This window comes from Symphodus melops (genome assembly GCF_947650265.1).
Source record: "Symphodus melops genome assembly, chromosome: 7".
Classification (NCBI taxonomy): domain Eukaryota; kingdom Metazoa; phylum Chordata; class Actinopteri; order Labriformes; family Labridae; genus Symphodus; species Symphodus melops.
The window spans coordinates 17,703,131-17,721,111 of record NC_136697.1 but is presented as its reverse complement, the minus strand read 5'-3'; the positions used below and the strand labels follow the sequence as shown (position 1 = coordinate 17,721,111).

Below are 17,981 nucleotides of genomic sequence, written 5' to 3'. Positions count from 1 at the left end.
TTACCATTGTTTTCTGTCCCAAATCACTCATTTAGGTTACTTTTTTTACACAACACGGCCAGTAGGTTGAGCAAATCCACCCGACCCTTATGCTCATTTCTGGTCAGTATGAACCGATTATGTTCTATCGATGCAGAACCACTCCTATTAAGTGAACGTGTGCTTGATTGTCGTTCTGATGGTCAATTCCAGAAATAAAAATAACCACTTACACATCTCAGGAGTCTTCTTCCTACACATTTTCATGTGCAGTAAACCACACACAGCCACCTACACACTCAGTTAACTGTAAAAAGTGTCTCTCTTTCGTTTCCTTGTTTTTCGTTGTACTCGTGGCCCTTTTGCTTCCACCTTTTTTTTTTTTTTATTTGGACAAACCCCTATTTGTCCCCTATCATATTTCAACTTCAATATCGTTAATTTTTAGGCTTTCCGATTAATTTCTGGTGATACAACTTGGACTAAATTGTAGCTATGGAGTCATTCTCTAGAGCTGATTTTCATTGTGCCAAAGATAATATTTGATGAACAGTTCTGGCCTAAAACTGTGCAGCCCTGCAGGGCAGATTGAGTCAGGCTCTGGAGCAGCTTCACCACTTTGCCTTCTGCATCCCACTCCCTTACATAACCACAGGCCATAACAGGGTGTGGTGAGTACAGCAGCAGTTGTAAACACGGTGTGAGGCTAAACTAACATCTCTTGTATACTGCAGTATGGTTGGTTTGTATAGTGGACAATGTCCATCTGTGTAAAGTAGGTGAAACATTGTCAGCATGGTTTAGCTAATGTTTCTTTCTTGTAACTAAATGTGAATGAAACCAGTTTGTTAGCAAGGTAGTATCTTTGCGTCGATATACTTAAGTACATGTTCAGATGCCAAAAATTGTGTTACAGTTAAACTGAATCAGTAATTGTAAAATAGTCTTCTACTTCATGTTTGAACTGTGTCTCATTCCAGTGTTTAAGTAAGAGAGCATCTTTACTTTTACAGTCTTTAGTCCAACTATTGAGAAGTACAGGAAATGCTCAAATGCTATCTAAAAGTGGCAAAAAGTAAAATCATAAAGTTAGCAAACAGTGAAATGAAGCACACATTTGCTAATATTAGCAGAAATTACATGAAATAACTGATATTAGACGATATCAATTAAAATTGCCAGACATGAGCCACAACACAAGCTCATGTCAGACCAATTCAGCTGTAGTTAATGAGCCTGTTGTTTGGAATTATATATTTGCATTTGTAAGGAGAAGTCTGTGCAATATATATATATATATATATATATATATATATATATATCGTGTTTGTAACCTAAAAGGTAGAAAGGCCCTAATGAAGACGTTTTTCTTTCTTTCATTTGAGCAAGTTAATTTTGCTTTCCAACATCCTTCCCTCCTTTCTCCCATGTATGCATTTTTAACCACATGATGTCATTCAGGCTAGGAGGTTTGTGTTTGAGTCAAACTCACATCTGCAACCAATCTGGATAATTTGTCCAACGAAATCTGGTGCAACCAGCTCAAGCTTGCTTGTTGTAGCTGCCAGGGTCTAGATCCAAGAGAAATACAGACTTTTCAACAGAACACAGTTATAATCAAAATCTAATGCATTTTTTGAATAAAGTGAGATGCTGTTTTATGAACAGGCTCCATTTGCGAAGAAGACGGGCAATGTAAGCTCTTTATTTATTAGTTTCTCAGACTAATAAAAATGTGCAAGTGTGTGTGTGTGTGTGTGTGTGTGTTTGTGTGTATGAGAGCTAAGGGTTTGGGGTGTCCTGGGCCAGCCAGAAAGCTCTGGGGCAAATAACTTAATTGTAACACTTTAATCCTGTGTTTGTTTTCCTGTGGGTCATGCTGGTCAGAAAAGTGGAAAGTTTAATGGTTCCTGGATCGGATTTGACTCTTCTGATGAAGAGAACTGGAAAATTCTTTTGTTTGTATACTTTATACTTCAGTCACTGGTCCCCTGACAAGACACTCTTATTCCACTGTTGCTTGAAGTTTAAAACAAACTTGGATTCAGTTTTCTCCCTGGATGAACTTTAAAATAAAATAGACTGTTTGTAAATATTGGTTTAAAATGGATGAGTTCTCTGTACTTTTCTCGTGTTTCCCTGCTTGAAACGTGTATACTGTTACAATATCATAGCCAAGTTAGTTTGTATCCATAGCTGCTGTTTAATGCTTTCAGCAGTAGGGGGGGCAAGAGCAGACATTTCTGGTTTATTCCATAGTGTTGAGGCTATGGCGTGAGGACATCTAGTGAGAATGTAGAGAAAAACTGTCAATTCTAAGTCCAGATGTGCACAAAACAGCACTCTTGACTCAGACAGAATAATTGTATGTTCAAGGAATTTTACAAAAGGAAACACTTTGAACGTGTTATTCCTTTGCCGACTGCATCCCCAAAGTGAATCTAAAAGCCTCAGAAGTGCCTCAATCTTCCTGAAATCATGCATGGCTGAACATTTGAAATGAGCTCGCGCATCAGCCTCGGGCACTGATTCAGACTTGATTGGGGCAAGGCAAGCTGCAAGTGCTTATTTATACAACTACGTCATTTGGAGGCTGTCCAAAGGGAAGGAAGATGCTGAAAAGATTAGCAAGGGGAGAAACTACAGTGAGAATTTCATCAAGCGCATTGCATTCATTTAATAAGTTGATTTCAGGCTAATCAACAAGTTGTAATATGCACATGCAGCGTGTTAAAGTCGCAGAAGAATAGTTAGGGTAGATGTTTCAGAGGTTGAGAGTAAAAAAAAAAATCAAAGGACTCCACCAACAATCTATATAATTATCATCATCTGCTGCTTTTCCTCCCTGGCAAAGAAACACTCCATCCATTTGTAGCAATCGCCCGGGGGAACGTTACATCAAAACTAATCATAACGATTAAAATCAGCTCCTCTGCGAGAGAGAGGCAAGAGGCAAGTTGGAGGCAGGAGCAGTGAGGGTGTTGTAAATGCAGAAAAAAAGAGATTTCTTTATTTGATTTTATAAAAACATAAACTCTGCAAAGACTCAGGCAGTGCCGCTGCTGTGATATGTTCACTTGCTCGGAGTTTTATTCCGCAGATTGGTTTAGACTGGGGCAGAGACATGAGCTAATTGTATCCTGATCTTTGCCTTGAGGGGTTTCGGAGCCCTGGAGCAAGTATTCTCTGTATTTTGTTCTGTCTACCTTAGCCAAGCTATTGCATTTCTCACTGGTGTAGGAAGAGCAGCGGATCGGGCGCCAAATCGAAGGGAAAAGGTGCCTAAAAAGATACTTTATGCCGCTCCATGTTTCAGGTAAGCGGAGATTTATTTCGTTTGCTTTTATTTCCGTGGCTGGATGGACTGGGACATTGAGGCTCAGCAGCTTTTACGCATGTGCCAAGCGATTCAAGCGGTACAGTTCTTTAAAAATGTTTAACCACTTCCTGGCTTTTGTTCTGTAGTTACTGTACAGATATTTGTGCGTGGGTACAATACACTAAGCTAAGGTACGTCTGATCGAAACACGAAGCGGATTTGTCTGCAATCTTGACGAGTGAATGCTCTACTTGTCCACCGTGTGAATTCGCTCCTGGCGCGTTTCAGATGCGACCACATCGCCGTCCCCTGGTCTCTGTTGCTGTGTAAACTTGCTCTTAACTTACTCAAAACCCACGTTTCTCACCACTATGTATATATTTGTATCGAGTTTTATCACGAAGCAGTCCTATTTCCTGCTGGCTGCCCTAGATCTTCTAATGAAAGACGCCATTGTGGAGTAATTTTGCCGCAGGCGTTTTTCGTATTCCTTTAAACAGGATGTACCTTTTACACACGTCATTGCAGAATCTGTGAATCCTCCTTTAATACATGCCTTAGCCGTGTTAAGAGATTCATATTTATGTAAACGAAGTCGATAATGGGAGTTTATTTCGTCCTCTCCACTCTCCGTTGGCTTTCTGGCAGCGCTGTGCGTAAACCACTCCAAGGTCCGGAAGCGAATCGGCAAATATAGTTTTGTAAGTCATAAACTGGCCCTAATTTGTCCATTGGGACATATACTGCTTAAATAAACACCCATTAATCCTTAAAAAGTTTGTACTTTAATCCATCCTGAGCATGAAATAGAGCATTTGATTACTTAATTATTCTTCACTGCACCGCAGGGAGGACGAGACTTTTAATGATTTATTCGAAGTAACAACAAGATATTAAAGCCCTCTATGTACAGCTCACCTCGTATGAAAGCCAAGATAATGTTTCACCAGTTTGAGAGGGTTTGAGAATAACTAGAATGACATTGCGAGATTGAGACGGTGGGTTGTCTGGACTGGTCACTTGATGGCGCTGTATTAACAAAAGCGTACAGCTTCACTACAGCACCTGAACATCTGTTCCCCAGTCTAACTGCACTTCTTGTCACTCAGGTCAGCTAAAAGACACATATTTAAAATGCAAGATAGTGAGTCCATGTTAGATTCGTAAAAATATAACCATATGTTCAAAGTAAGAGGAGCTTTATTTGACCTGTTCATGCTGTGGGTTACAGTTGTAATAGTTGCTCTGACACTCACGTGACAGTTTGATCTGTGTCTACAACACTGATCATGTTTCATTATTTATGATGTCATAGTGATACATTAGCTTCATAATGAATGACTCTACTCTGAAAACTCAGGGAAGCTTATTGTATTATGTACTGCCTGAAACACTTGAAATCTCAAACTTTGTATCAGCTCTGATTGTTTTTTAACTCTTTGTTTGAGTTGCACCAGCTCTGTTTATGCTTCAACACAGAGTTGGAAAATAAATAAATATCTTAATTAAGAAGAACAGCCAGGTCCCATTCCTCTGGTAATTTTGTTCCTCAAAACCTATTCTTGCTTTTACAAATTAAGCGTTTACTCTGAATGTGTTTCAAACTTGCAAACTTAAGAAATACATTCAGCTTAAAGTATAAAGTACAATTAATGCAAACCAAAGATAATGTTGGACTCTCTGAGCTTAATAGAAGACATCATAATCTGCCTGCCATAGTCCTGCCTTTGAACTCCCCTGTGGGGATAAATAAAGTGTTTTGAATTTAATTGAATTTAACCTGACTCAGAACTCATGCTAACTTGTGAAAGAATAAACAGAAAATAAGAACACATTGATGACATTTCTGAAGTTTACCAAAATAACAACTGTAGATACACCTGTGCAGACCACTAACCCTCAATATTAACTCTGGATGTCCAGTAGCTCACACAACAATCTCACAGCGACTGAAGTTAACCTTAACTCTGTAGTTGTCTGTGTGTGGACATTTGTAACAAATGGCCGTGGGCAACAAAGCAGAGACAACCCATCCAGATTATGTAAATACCAGTCTGCCAGCCTCCAACTGAATGTTAATGCTCTGATCTGAAATGCTAATTGTGTCTTGTGCGATATGTCGAAACAGTGAAGAGCTGCATTGTGGGATGGAAAAAATGAAAGCCATAGTATGTTGTTGATGTTAAGCCCAACGGGACCTTTGATTATTACGAAGCAGACAGGTACTTGTTCCGGAAACTTTATGAGCATTTGGCAGTATTAGATTACTAATCACGTAAACAGAGCTACAGTGTGTGTTCCTTGAGATGAAGAAGAAAGTTTTGCACAAAGGCCTTGAAAGACTTAATGCCAGGGATGGAAAATAACAAGAGCAACCCAAGTAGTTTGATGCATCATGTCTGTTTCAGATTTGTATGTGCATACTGTGGTGCAATGCAATTATACAAAATGGTTCAACAAGCAAATTCCTGAAACACTTACATTTCAGCTTGTTTCACGAAGGCTGGAAATGTTGGGAACATGGCTTTACAAACAACGATATACAGGGGGCTTTTCACTCTGTGCCAGATACAAAGTGCAACAGGTAGAAAAACACTGAAGATGTGCTGGATTATGAGAATGTTGTGAGCTTTGACCTTGTCCTTAAGATAAAGAGTACAAGAAAGACATTTAAAGCGCACATCACATGTAGCTTAACTTCCAGCAACTCAGAGTGATTTTGTGATAAAGGCTGGGAGCTGTTTTACCCCATCCACCACCCACCCACCCACCAACCCAGCCAGCAACTAGTTCTCTTTCACCCTCTCTTCTCTCTCCTCTGCAATTTTCCATAATGCCTCACAGATTTTACACTCAATCCACCTTTGCGATGACAAGGCTTTGAGGAAATCCAATTCCACCAAGCTGTTTTCAGAACTTACTCTCCACAGGCACACACACAGACACGCACACACACAGCACCATCTCCACAAATTAGTCAGGGAACAAATTACCTGCATTCTGAGTGTGATCCCACGCACTTTGCCGGCTGCCTTACACAGGTCCCCTTTTGAAGAGCAGCCATGTGATTTCTCTCTCTCTCGTGCCCCGCAGGCCCCTTTGCCTTCTGCGAGGGATTCTGGAGTTGAATTTTAAAACTATGTATGGCTGCTGCCTGCGCTTATCAGCGCGTGCACAAGCGGCATGCAAATCAGACCAGGATCACACACCGCATTGGAGGCCTGCACTCAAAGGCAAGCTTAATTGCTAATTGGGTATCTAGGTGTGAAACTCACACTGCCAATGAGAAGCAGGAGTGTGGATGTTTTAAGGCCAGTGGTTGAACTAATTAATTTTAATCTGAATGTTATTAAAATTTGTGGATTCCCTGCATTTTCAGTGCAAAAAAAAAAAAAAAACAGCCCAGGAGAGTGCTGTTGTAGGAGTTTCAACAGCAATTGGACATATTGTGGTGTGGTTTTATACTCTGTGGTGTCATCAGTGTGGTTTTTGCCATGCTTATGTGGTCATTGGTGGTTGTTTCACTGCAGACATTACACAGTAACTCAAATATTTGTCAAGAACAAATGCAACAAGAAACTAATCAACAAAATGTTTTAAGAGTTCCTGTCCTTTCTTGTGATGTGACTCACGGTCCCCTTTTCCCCTGATGTTTTTGCACATATATCACACCTTATGTTAGTCATTATCAGTGCATATCATGTGATGTGAAAAGTTTAAATAATGTATAAGGGCGTCTGTAAGTGATTGCAGCCATTTTGATGAGCAGGTGCTTCAGAGTGGTGTGTGTGTGTGTGTGTGTGTGTGTGTGTGTGTGTGTGTGTGTGTGTGTGTGTGTGTGTGTGCGTGTGTGTGCGTGTGTGTGTGTGTTTGTGGGTGGATATTAAGGGACCATTTCTGTCCAGGTGGATGAGTGGGTTGGTCACCGTTTGGGTCCTTTCACTGAACTTTGTGGGTCTGCTATTTAGAAGGAGCGTGTGATCAAATCTGCTGCTGAACAATGAGCATCTGGAGCAGTGTGACTTCGTGTGCAAACATTGCTCCTAAAGGGCAAAGGCCAGATGTGACAGGTCCAGATGTGCGCCCTGACCCCGAATCGACAACAAGATGATCCTTTTTTTTATGGCAGGCAGGATTAGTCTTATTCTGAAAATGCGACACTCATACCTGCCACTGAAACAGCGACAGCCCAGAAGAGCCGCGGGCGCTACAATGCTAATGTTGTCGGGGGCTTTGACTTCTCCCAGCCATTGCAAAGACGCTGCTCCGTGTGACAGCCACGGCGCCGCTCTTCCCCCGGTGCTCGCTTTTCACGCCTCTCCACATTTGGCAGGTGTGTGTGTTAGTGTCAAAATAAAGAAGAGAGACCAACCGCATCCTATCTACACACCTTAAAGTCTGCGCCGTTATGGACGAAACGGACATCATGGACTTAACGCATCAGAAAGCAAGGAAGCGACCGCGTCCAATCAGTTCCGTGGATGAGTCGGTGCACGCGTCGCTCAAACGGCTCCCGATCCGAGCGGCGGAGTGCAGGGAGCCCTCCTCCCTCATGTTCGCAGTCCGAGGAGAACCGATGCCCGCTGCGTCTCTTAAGCAGAATGACCACTCGGTGACATCCTCTCCAAACACAGTGATGCCGGCGCAGGTAAACGCGTAAAGTCCGATTTTATGTTACAAAAAAGGAAGGAGAACTGACTGTAAGTGTGGGGTCGAGCTGTCACTCCTTCTGGAGGAGCGCAGTGACAGACACTTAGGTTTTATTGAATGTTCAGTGGGTATATGTCCGTAGATGTCACGTACTTTTAGCATTACGCACGTGCAATCCTCCATTTAATTTAGTTAATCCATTATTTGGATGAACTGCGTTTGGTTATATCTGCAGGTATTGTCAGTGATCGTGAAGTTGTTCACACTAACACACACACCTCATTTTCTCCATCTCCATCCTTTCTCTGGGTGTGAAACTTTTTGCAGGCTTGAAGTCATTTTCTTCTGAGAGCTCTCACAAATTGTCTGCTATAATGGTGTTTGTAGGTTAACAGTAGACAATTTTTCCAAATCCTATTACAGTATTCAAATCAAGAGTCATTATTGCTCATTTTCCAAGACTGCGAGATTGATGCTTGAAATTAATTTGGTTTTGAGATTATGGCCCACAGGAGTGGGTGCTTGTGGATTGTGGCAACATTCAGGTCAAGGTCAGGCTGCTCCAACTTGCAGAGCAGGAAAATCTTCTTTTTTTTTTTTTTTCACTCCTGACTGAGGAGTGTGTTAGGTCACAGACATGTACAAACCGTTGTTTCTTGATTATTTTTTTTAAATTACATGTTTTTACACAAAACAGAGTTTTCTAAATCTCAACTCTTAACTCCCTGCGAAAGCTGTATTCACATCATGATTTGTAGACTATCCATATTAACTTTCTGGTTTCTAATTCTTTCTCCCTCTATTTTTTCTTCCAGGATAATCGCTCCAGTATGTCCAGGCCCATGATCACACGATCACCAGTGTCTCCCTTAAGTAACCAGGGCATCCCCACATCTGCACAGCTCACCAAGTCCAACGCCCCTGTGCACATTGATGTGGGTGGACACATGTACACCAGCAGTCTGGCCACCTTAACAAAATTCCCAGAATCCCGGTGAGTCAACTCTACAGTGCATGTGTAGTTTCCGTTTTTATTGCAGATATAGTTGCTGTTGCTGTTTTTTCAACAATCTTGTGGTTATTTTTGCCTTTAAAAGGAAAGGAAGGATTTGTGGAAGATTTCGTTTCTGTACAAGTCAGATGTGTTTATCAGCAACAGAATGTCATCCTGTGACATTAAACAAATGTCACATCTCTTCAAATCACAAAAATATCTTGTGGATGTATTTGGTGGAGAAACAGATTTTGTTGGGAAAGTTTACTCTTTTTAAAGGATGCACTATCAGATGCTTTTGGATTCATCAAAAAAGCCCACAGTTATTTTTGAGTGGTAAACAATTTGCAGGAGCTTCGAGTGCAGAATGCAGAGCACAGACAAAGGCAACTTGGTTATTCTGACAGATGTCACAGCAGCAGTAAAGGGCCAAAGGGCGCGGGGCCATCTGGGTGCCGGAAGGCTGAACTGTCGCCCTAAGCTTCAGGCCCGAGGGTGACTGGCACCCTGCCTCAGGCAACCAACTACCAGCTGGCCCTGACCTTCTCAGACCACCTCTGCTTTTCAATCCTTTCTTCCTTTTTCTTTCATCCTTCCTTCCTTCCTTTCTTTCTCTCTCTCCCTGTCTTTATGTGTATAATGTGTGCACAACTGTGCAAAGGTGTGAAAAACCTTTCAGAGCCTGTAAGTGAGTCACATCCCTTTGCACATGCTCTTGCTTCACTGTATGTTTTTTTGCTTCTATTGCTCTGATTTTTTCCACCTCACTTGACAAGGTGCAAGAAACAGAAACTCATCAGTTCACAGCACGCTTTAGCATGCACAAATAGAAATACAAGATTGCTAATGTGGTCATGTTGTCTCCCTGCCTCCCTCCCTCCCTCTCTCTCTCCTCTCTGCGGGTAGAATCGGTCGTCTCTTTGATGGCACAGAGCCCATAGTCCTGGACAGCCTGAAGCAGCACTACTTCATTGACAGGGATGGACACATGTTCCGCTACATCCTCAACTTCCTCAGGACGTCCAAGCTCCTCATTCCAGACGACTTCAAAGTGAGTGCATGTCCATCCCAGAAACTGTAAAGTCCTATCAGCTCGTCAGCAACTTAGCACACACAATGAATGCTAAAGCCGGGTTTTCCCTTTGGTCACTGGACCTCCAAAAAATAAACGGTTCCCATGCTGGAGACTAAATATGAGAGCAAACAAAGCTCAATCATTATGCATGTACTCATCACGAGGTTAAGCTTGATCCCCTCCAGCTATAAGCTGCTACAGATTCTTTGGAGATATGTCAGGAGAACAATAATGCAGCATCAGGACAAATAAATAAATCCTGTGGCGCCACATTTCTTCAGAGCTCTCTATTCCTGTGCCAAGTGTCCATCCGGGGTGAGTCTCACTGTATGTGACTTTTTCACAGTACACTGTATTCCCCTTTTTTTTAACTGTATGTGTCATTAAGTCAGTAATTACTTAAGCAGCCCCAGGAGAAAACAAATCCTACATTATCTGATGGACTGTCCACACTGTGACTCAATCAGTGGAAAGTATGTCAGCTAAAATAAGCAAAGACAAAAGACAGGCTCAAGTTCAAGCTGAGGCCACGTTCACATTTAGGAGATTTTTTTTTTTTTTTTTTTAGATGAGCACAAGAAAAACTGGGATGTGTTGCGATTCACGCCCTGCAGTCCTGCGGGTAAAGGATCTGCTCCTCTACCCCACACAGCCCTGTGTTACATGTCGCACTACATCTCCTCCACTCAGAATTTATTTCTAATTTCTGCTGAATAGTGTCTCCGCCGTGGTTTATTGCTTGTTCATGCAGAACAGTGGTTTTCAGACTTCTTTGTTGTTGTTGTGTTTCTGTTCAGGATCAGCATTAGAAGGAACTCCTAACTTGTAACTGATTCTGTTTATAGATATTTTGAATAATGTGTTTTGGGCTGCATTAAGCTGCTAACTTTTTTCAATTTAGCTCAACCTAAAAACCTAAAAAATACAAGACTTATAATCCTACGGTAAATGGCCAATGTTTTCTGTTGGATCAGTGACTAAATTCCAAGAGTTTTATGTTTTTTTTGTTTTTTTTTAAATGGAGCAATTATGAGCCAGGTTGATATTTGCATGTTAGTAGCTTATAATAAAAACATACTACATACAAATAAGAGTGTTTATCTAACATATTGTATATATTCTCCTCACAGATTCCGATGTAGTTTGGATGTTTCTGTGATCATTACAGTGTTGAATGTAAGACTCAGCAGGAGTCACTCACTGTTCTCCCCTTTTTACTGAAATTAAACTGCATGTTTCTTTAAAACGATACAGTGTGTGTTATACAAATATTATTTACCACATTGATATGGCTCTATGAAGTCAAATGTTAAAAGGTAACTTGGCTCATTTTATCTAAACTTGAAGTTTTATTTTGACATTGGCTTTACTTATTAGGGGCATTAGAGATGTTTGGCATCACGTCACCAGAGTGTTAAACCTGTAGGCCTGTAGGAAGCACTTGCTTTGATGCTGGTCAACCTTCACTTGCATTAGCAGCATCTTTAAAATGTTCTACCGGGGGTCGCCGGTGGCGCAGCGGCAGTGCGCGCGATCCCATGCATTGAGGCTCAGTCCTTGCGCAGGCGGCCCGGGTTCGCGTCCGGCCTGTGGCCCATCTCCAGCATGTCTCTCCCTGATTTCTGACTCTTTCCTCCCTCTATAATAAAGGCCAAAAATAAATCATTAAAAAAAAAAATAATAATAATTCTACCGAATTTGCCATGTTTTAAAAAGAGACGTGATCCTCTTCCTATAGGATTACAGTCTGTTGTACGAGGAGGCACGGTACTTCCAGCTGCAGCCAATGCTGGCCGAGCTGGAGCGCTGGCGTCAGGACCAGGAGCTGAGCCGGGTGTCCCGCCCCTGCGAGTGCTTGGTGGTGCGCGTGGCTCCTGATCTGGGCGAGAGGATCACACTCAGCGGAGACAAGGCCCTGATCGAAGATGTGTTTCCGGAAATTGGCGACGTCATGTGCAACTCTGTCAACGCTGGCTGGAACCACGACTCCACACACGTTATCCGTTTCCCTCTGAACGGATACTGCCACCTCAACTCTGTGCAGGTATGAGAACAGCTGTATCTCCATTTTTTGTCATTTTAGCCCTCATAACCTTAAACACTCAATCTATGTATTTCCTTTCTATTGAACACACAACAAGTTAACCAAGGTGACCATCTATTAATTCAGCCTTTTTATCTGATCTGTATTCAATATTCAGAGTTTCACTCATGTCTGATGTCAAAATTTATTTTTTAATCCACAAGAACAGCCTCGCAGAAAAATGAGCCCCTTTGATGAGTTCATCAAAGCATCAATTTAGAGAGCCATCATTACACAAGTCCACCACTATCTTTACTTTTCTGTGACCTGACCTGAATAATGATTTCAAGGAAAGGCTGCAAAGCTGGAGGATGGACAGTTTCAAAAATCTTGCCTCTTGGAACCCTGAAAAAAAACCTATACCATCAAAGCAGATCGTGGGCATCAGGTCCAAGCTGCAGAAAAGCCACAGTAAATGGATTTATGGTGGATCTTAATTCTTTAAGTGGAAGACGTTTGAGTCTCAGTGTCTTGATGAAAAGTCCTTGATGAGCAAAATATTAAAAACTGACAACAGGGGGAAGTGATCACTTTCAGGAGGAAATGTAAACAAACTTAAGTGGACCATGCCTGTGTACGTGTCCTTAGGGGTTGCTGTATCAGTGTGCAATTTAAAGTGAAGAATAAAGAAACAAGAAAGTGTGAAAAAGTTAGAAAACAGCATGAAGTGTTGCTCGCATGAAGTAAATGAAGAAAAGTGATCCAACATGATGATATCTCTGTGGATCAAACACATCTTTTGTTATTGTCTGACTTAAACTGTGAGAGAAATTTGGAAATTAGCTGTTTTTCACAAGTAAATCTGTGACATAATATTTTCTACTTTCCAAAAATGATGTGAACATAATATTTTCTTGATCTTGGCGTCACCTTGACAGGACTTTAAAGGATGTAATATTATCCTTAATGTAGCAAAATTGGTTTCAGGAATGACCATGTACTGTATTTTAGACTATCTCAAGATTTTAAAAAGATAGCCTCCACATACAGAGAAGTTTAAAATGTATTTTTTATCAGTATGTTTTTGGCAATATGCTATGCCTGTGATTATATATTGATAGTCCACTGATTCATTGATGGTAGAATCCTCAGATAGGCATCAATAAAGGATGGAAGAGAGGCATTTTTGAAAAGATTCACAATGATTTGGACCATGTCTCCATTGGAGGAAGTCAAATCTCCATCTCCCTCCTAAAAAACACACAAACAAACCCGCCTGTGAAGTATGTGAGTCGTGGAGAGCAAGCAAGAGAGTTTAGCATGCTCCCTGGCAGGTTGTCCCCAGGCTGGGCCCATAATCCTGTTTGGTTATTAAAGCACGCCGGCGGTGGATGCTGTATCTGCGGCTAATGGAGGCAGGGCGGGGGTTTTCAGAGAAGGAAGGGGGGGCAGAGAGAGCTGCCAGCAGTAGGGGGACCTTTGTAGTTTTGGCGGAGGCTTGGGCCTGAGGGCTGGGGGAGAAAGCGAGGGGAGAGGAGTGGAGGGGAGGAGGGTGGGTTTGCTGAGCAGTCCACACTGAGCCAAGTGGCAGAGAGAAAGCTTCACTGCTCCCCGGGGCCTCTTCGATGGAATGTGATCCTACAGGCCCCCCGGACACGTCTGTATATGTCTGCGAGGCTGCGTGATGAGGAACGGCTACACGCACGCTGACAAACACGCATATACAACCCTGAAACAATGAAAATGAGGCAAAACGAGAGGCTCTTGGTTTTGTGGAAGTCTCATCCAAATTCCCGTCACAGGCCGTATGTTGCTGCAGCTTACTCCCAAAGCTGTTTCCAATGTTAGAATAACTTGGCTGCCTATAACTAGAAAAGTTGGGATATGTCTGTGCTTTCCAGTTTTGCAAAAGTACCAAAAAGGTCAGAGGTTACATTAGTTTCTTCGAATTACGCAGAAGTTTCAAGGAACTAGTAAAACTTTCTTAAAGGATTTGTTAGGCATCTCCTACATAAAGTCTCTGTAGTGCAACAAAAAAAAAACATACTAATGGCACATTTACCTCTGTAATTGTATCCTGACTTCCTTCTGACATCTTCAATTTTTTTCTCCTGTTCCTCCTCTCTCAGGTTCTAGAGCGTCTCCAACAACGCGGCTTCGAAATTGCTGGCTCCTGCGGTGGAGGCGTGGACTCATCCCAATTCAGCGAGTATGTCCTGAGGAGGGAACTGAGGAGGTCAAATCAGCGAGGACCCAATTCAAACAGGATAAAGCAGGAGCAGCTGGACTAGAAACCTCCCAGGCAGCAGGAGGTGCTAGACTTTTTCTGTGGCAGCCTAAATGCTTCGATGCTACAGAGCTCTGTGGACTCTGTTTTTTCTTTTCTTTTCCTTGTTGATGTTTTTGCTTTTTTGAACTTGAGAACCATCTAGAGAATTAAATAATGAGGTGCAACAGGAGATTTTTTTGCCATAAGAAGATACAGGACATTTGATAAGTTTGAGATTGCGAGGACATTTGTGATTGTCTAGCCCCCATAAGCCAATTTAAAAAGGATTTATATATGCTGGATCCCCAAACAAAGTTTGTTTTAAAACTTAGAGCCTACATTAGGTTAAATATGATTTCTATAACACCAATATAAATTTTAAAAAAAGCCTTTTATTGCTGATGTAGTATATTGCAAAGCTTGTCATCAGTGAATGGATTTTGTGTCTCACTGGCAAATTGGAAAAGTCTGTTTTTACCTAACCCTTGCTGTAAAAAAGGTCACTAATGTGTTGCTTACAGTACAGAATGTCTCAGTTGTCATGAATATGTTTTAAAAGCGTCCTTTTTTTCACAATGAACATGATGTTGAATATTGTAATACCAATGAAGTGTTTTGTTTTGTTTTTTTACTTTGATGGAAGTTATTTTATTAAATTAAACCTTAAAATATAGCTGAAAATACTATCAGAATAAAACACCATAGTAAAACAATAATTTAGTAAGTCATAAGTTCATTTCATTTGCCTCATTAGGGAGTTAACAAATCCCACAATGATTTAATTGGATCATAATATTCCTCTGAATCATGACTTGTAATTTTTTTCATTGTGTATGTGTGTTTTCTACATTAAATCTTTTTAAAGCACATTTGTGGTCTCAGACATGACTTAACAGATAAAAGCTTATTCTACTGCCCACTCCGAGATCACTTTTACTTGTAGCACATGTTGATATGAAGTTGGATATAAAGTATTTCTAAGATGACTGACCAACCTACGCTCCCTAGATTTGAGAAAAGAGGAATGTAGCAAAAAAAAGTTCAATAAATCTCAACTAAAGCTGTCATGGTGTCCGCTTCCTGTTTTCACATTGATATCCAGATTGTTCTGCCATTCAAGCTCATGAATGCTAAAAATGTTAATTTACTGGACCTATCCAAGCTCTTAACATCTTTATTCATCCTTAATGTTTTCAAAAATGAAGTACTTTAACATTATTTAGTGTTTCTGCACAACCAGAGAGGTATAACATTTAGACTACGCGGAGCATTCTTTACTTAGTTATATTGAATAGAACCGACTTATCCACGCAAGTCCTGTCATTTGTGCTTCCACATATCCCTGCAGGGCCAAAATACAAAGTGAAATCCCACACGGAGCCCTGTCGTCTTGTCTTCATCCCTTTTGGCAGAATCTCCACTTTCTATGGCTATCTACGGTTTATGCTATATGTCTCCCTTTCAGGCCTCTGTGCCCTAGATTCTTGTCAGGCTGACTGTTTTTCTCATAGGCTAGAGGTGCAACTGAGAGGAGTACAGAGAGATGCTTTGCTTTAATCAAAGATACTTTCAGTGCCTATGTAATTAGCAAGGATTCATGGAGCAGATATCAGGCATTGCAACATTCAACTACAACTATTAGACTTTGCAGACTTTTTTTTTTTTTAATCGACATAACTATATCATCAATAGTTAACCGTCATCGCAACAATTACAATGGTCAAATTCTCCACAAATACCCAGTAAATTTGGGCGCTAGTTTAGCTCAGATGTTTGAGCGTAGCACCCTAAAGACACTAAGGTCTACCAGGTTTGTCTCTCTGTCCTGATGCTCTCTCTCACTACAGTTCCTGTCTCTCTAGATGTCCTATCAAAGCAAGGCATGAATAAACTGCGACCTAAACTTACTAGACTGAATCATATTCCATAACATTACTATTATCAGAAAACCAAATTGGTTCCTCTAAGCTAAATGAGGTTTTTGTAAAGCATTATAACAAAAGTTTCACTTTCATCAATTTGCAGTTATTAAGCGTAACTAGTCACAACTATATCGTCAGCATCCTATAACAAGTTTTGTTTTGAAAAGTTATGTGGACCGATCTTCACAAAAAAACGGAACAATGCAGCTACATAAGTAGCTCTTCAAAACATGTTATTTACATTAGAATCATGCAGTTTAATATAAAGAAACCAAGCGTATTGACTTTCTTGCCATTTCAATTAAGAAACTTATCTAAAACTCATAATGTACTTACTTGTTTTCGCCATAATAAAACAAAGGTCATCCGAAACTCATCTCCCTCCCTTTTTCTTGAGCTCCTTCAAAATATCACATTAAAGATACAACTCTAAAGCTAGTTAGCCCAGCTTAGCACAAAAATTGTGAAGACGGTTTTATATTTTGATCATTGCATGGATGAAACAGAGAGGATATGGAATAGTGGAGGCAGATTTTGCTACATCAAGACAGTACTAAGCTAGCTTTCCCCCTTGTTTTTAGTTGTATGCTAAACTAAGCAGCTACTTGTTCATGCATTATGTATATTATACTGACATGGGAAGTATGAATGTCTACATTTAAAACCCAGAATTAAACAGTTGCCATGTTTTGTCTTTGATGCAAATTTCTTTAGCTAACAGGTAAGACTGGCATAGAAATAGCCATTGTTCTCAGAAATAAAATGCAGTTAACTGTGCAAGAGAGAGACTGAACATGTGTATTGTTAAAAATGTGTATTTTTTGTGCATACTATGTGATTTTTAAGTTAGCTACCTGTGGGGCACCCTGAGTATAATGAGACCCTGTCCAGCCCTATCTCTACTCACTTCCTGGATTCAGTCTGAGTTGAAAAGGAATTACAGATATCCTGCTCTCCGGACACAGCCTGTTGAAGAAAAGATGAATGGTATTAAGAAACTGACTTGCAGTCCTTTAGAGGACAGGGGCTTTTCAGCAGAGTATAAAGTAATTTGAGATCCTGCTCTCCGCTGTGGTGTGTCTGTGATCATGTCTCTCTCACTCGCCTTCTCTCTAGTGATTATTTCCAGTCATCAAAAGGCAGCGTAGGGCCTGGAGAAAGTGGCTGTGGCCATTTTTCCCTCACTCCCCGGGCTCTGCTTACTCACCACGAGTGAAGGTCAGTGGATGGACTCATTCACCTCATCTTCAAATCATCAGCCCTCACAGTGCTCGCTTAAACAGTACTGTGAAAGCAACTCCTAATGAATGTCCTGACTAAATACACCTATATCAGGACATACTTTGTACTTTGGATTGAGTCTTTTTTCTGTTTGCAGTTCTCTCTCTTGTTCTGTGTTGATCTGTAGGTAATACTCTGTGCTTTAGGTGCCGCCTACCTTTATTGAAAAAGCCTCCTGGCCGTTTCATGCCAGCAAGATAATTATAAATGTAACCTCTGGCAAAAAAGCAAAACACAACTCCCACATCTTTCCCTTGCCATTCCTCTCTCTCTCTCTTTCTCTCTCACACTGTTTCTCTCCCTCCCTCTACCTCAGCCTCGGGAGCTGATTTCAAATTTTCAAAGATATCTCATAGTGAGCCTGTGAGATTGAAGGCTCATAAATACCTTTATTATAATATAATGGCCACATATTTCTAGCAATTATTTCTAGTGGAAAAATTAGTTCATCTGTTTGATGAATGCCTGC

The 17,981-nt window shown here is 41.0% G+C and overlaps 1 protein-coding gene across 2 annotated transcripts; it reads left to right on the top strand.

Annotated features, from left to right (window-relative positions):
• The first annotated feature begins 2,572 nt into the window (after positions 1 to 2,572).
• Positions 2,573 to 15,178, top strand: kctd1 (potassium channel tetramerization domain containing 1). Of its 2 annotated transcripts, none has more exons than XM_079348546.1 (5): positions 2,573 to 3,295; positions 8,764 to 8,942; positions 9,849 to 9,993; positions 11,756 to 12,061; positions 14,170 to 15,178. In XM_079348546.1, exons 1-5 carry the CDS (start codon positions 3,287 to 3,289, stop codon positions 14,329 to 14,331), a joined length of 801 nt encoding a protein of 266 aa, XP_079204672.1. In that variant the 5' UTR covers positions 2,573 to 3,286; the 3' UTR covers positions 14,332 to 15,178. The 2 variants fall into 2 exon arrangements, with proteins under 2 accessions (XP_079204672.1, XP_079204671.1); XM_079348545.1 differs by lacking the exon at positions 2,573 to 3,295 and adding an exon at positions 7,610 to 7,946.
• The last annotated feature ends 2,803 nt before the right edge of the window (positions 15,179 to 17,981 follow it).

Bases quoted from the DNA above. Each gene is read 5' to 3' on its own strand.
- kctd1 (XM_079348545.1), top strand. From the start codon at position 7,707: ATGGACGAAACGGACATCATGGACTTAACGCATCAGAAAGCAAGGAAG. The intron at 9,994-11,755 runs GTGAGTGCATGT...CTCTTCCTATAG, and splicing joins TCATTCCAGACGACTTCAAA to GATTACAGTCTGTTGTACGA. The intron at 12,062-14,169 runs GTATGAGAACAG...CTCCTCTCTCAG, and splicing joins GCCACCTCAACTCTGTGCAG to GTTCTAGAGCGTCTCCAACA.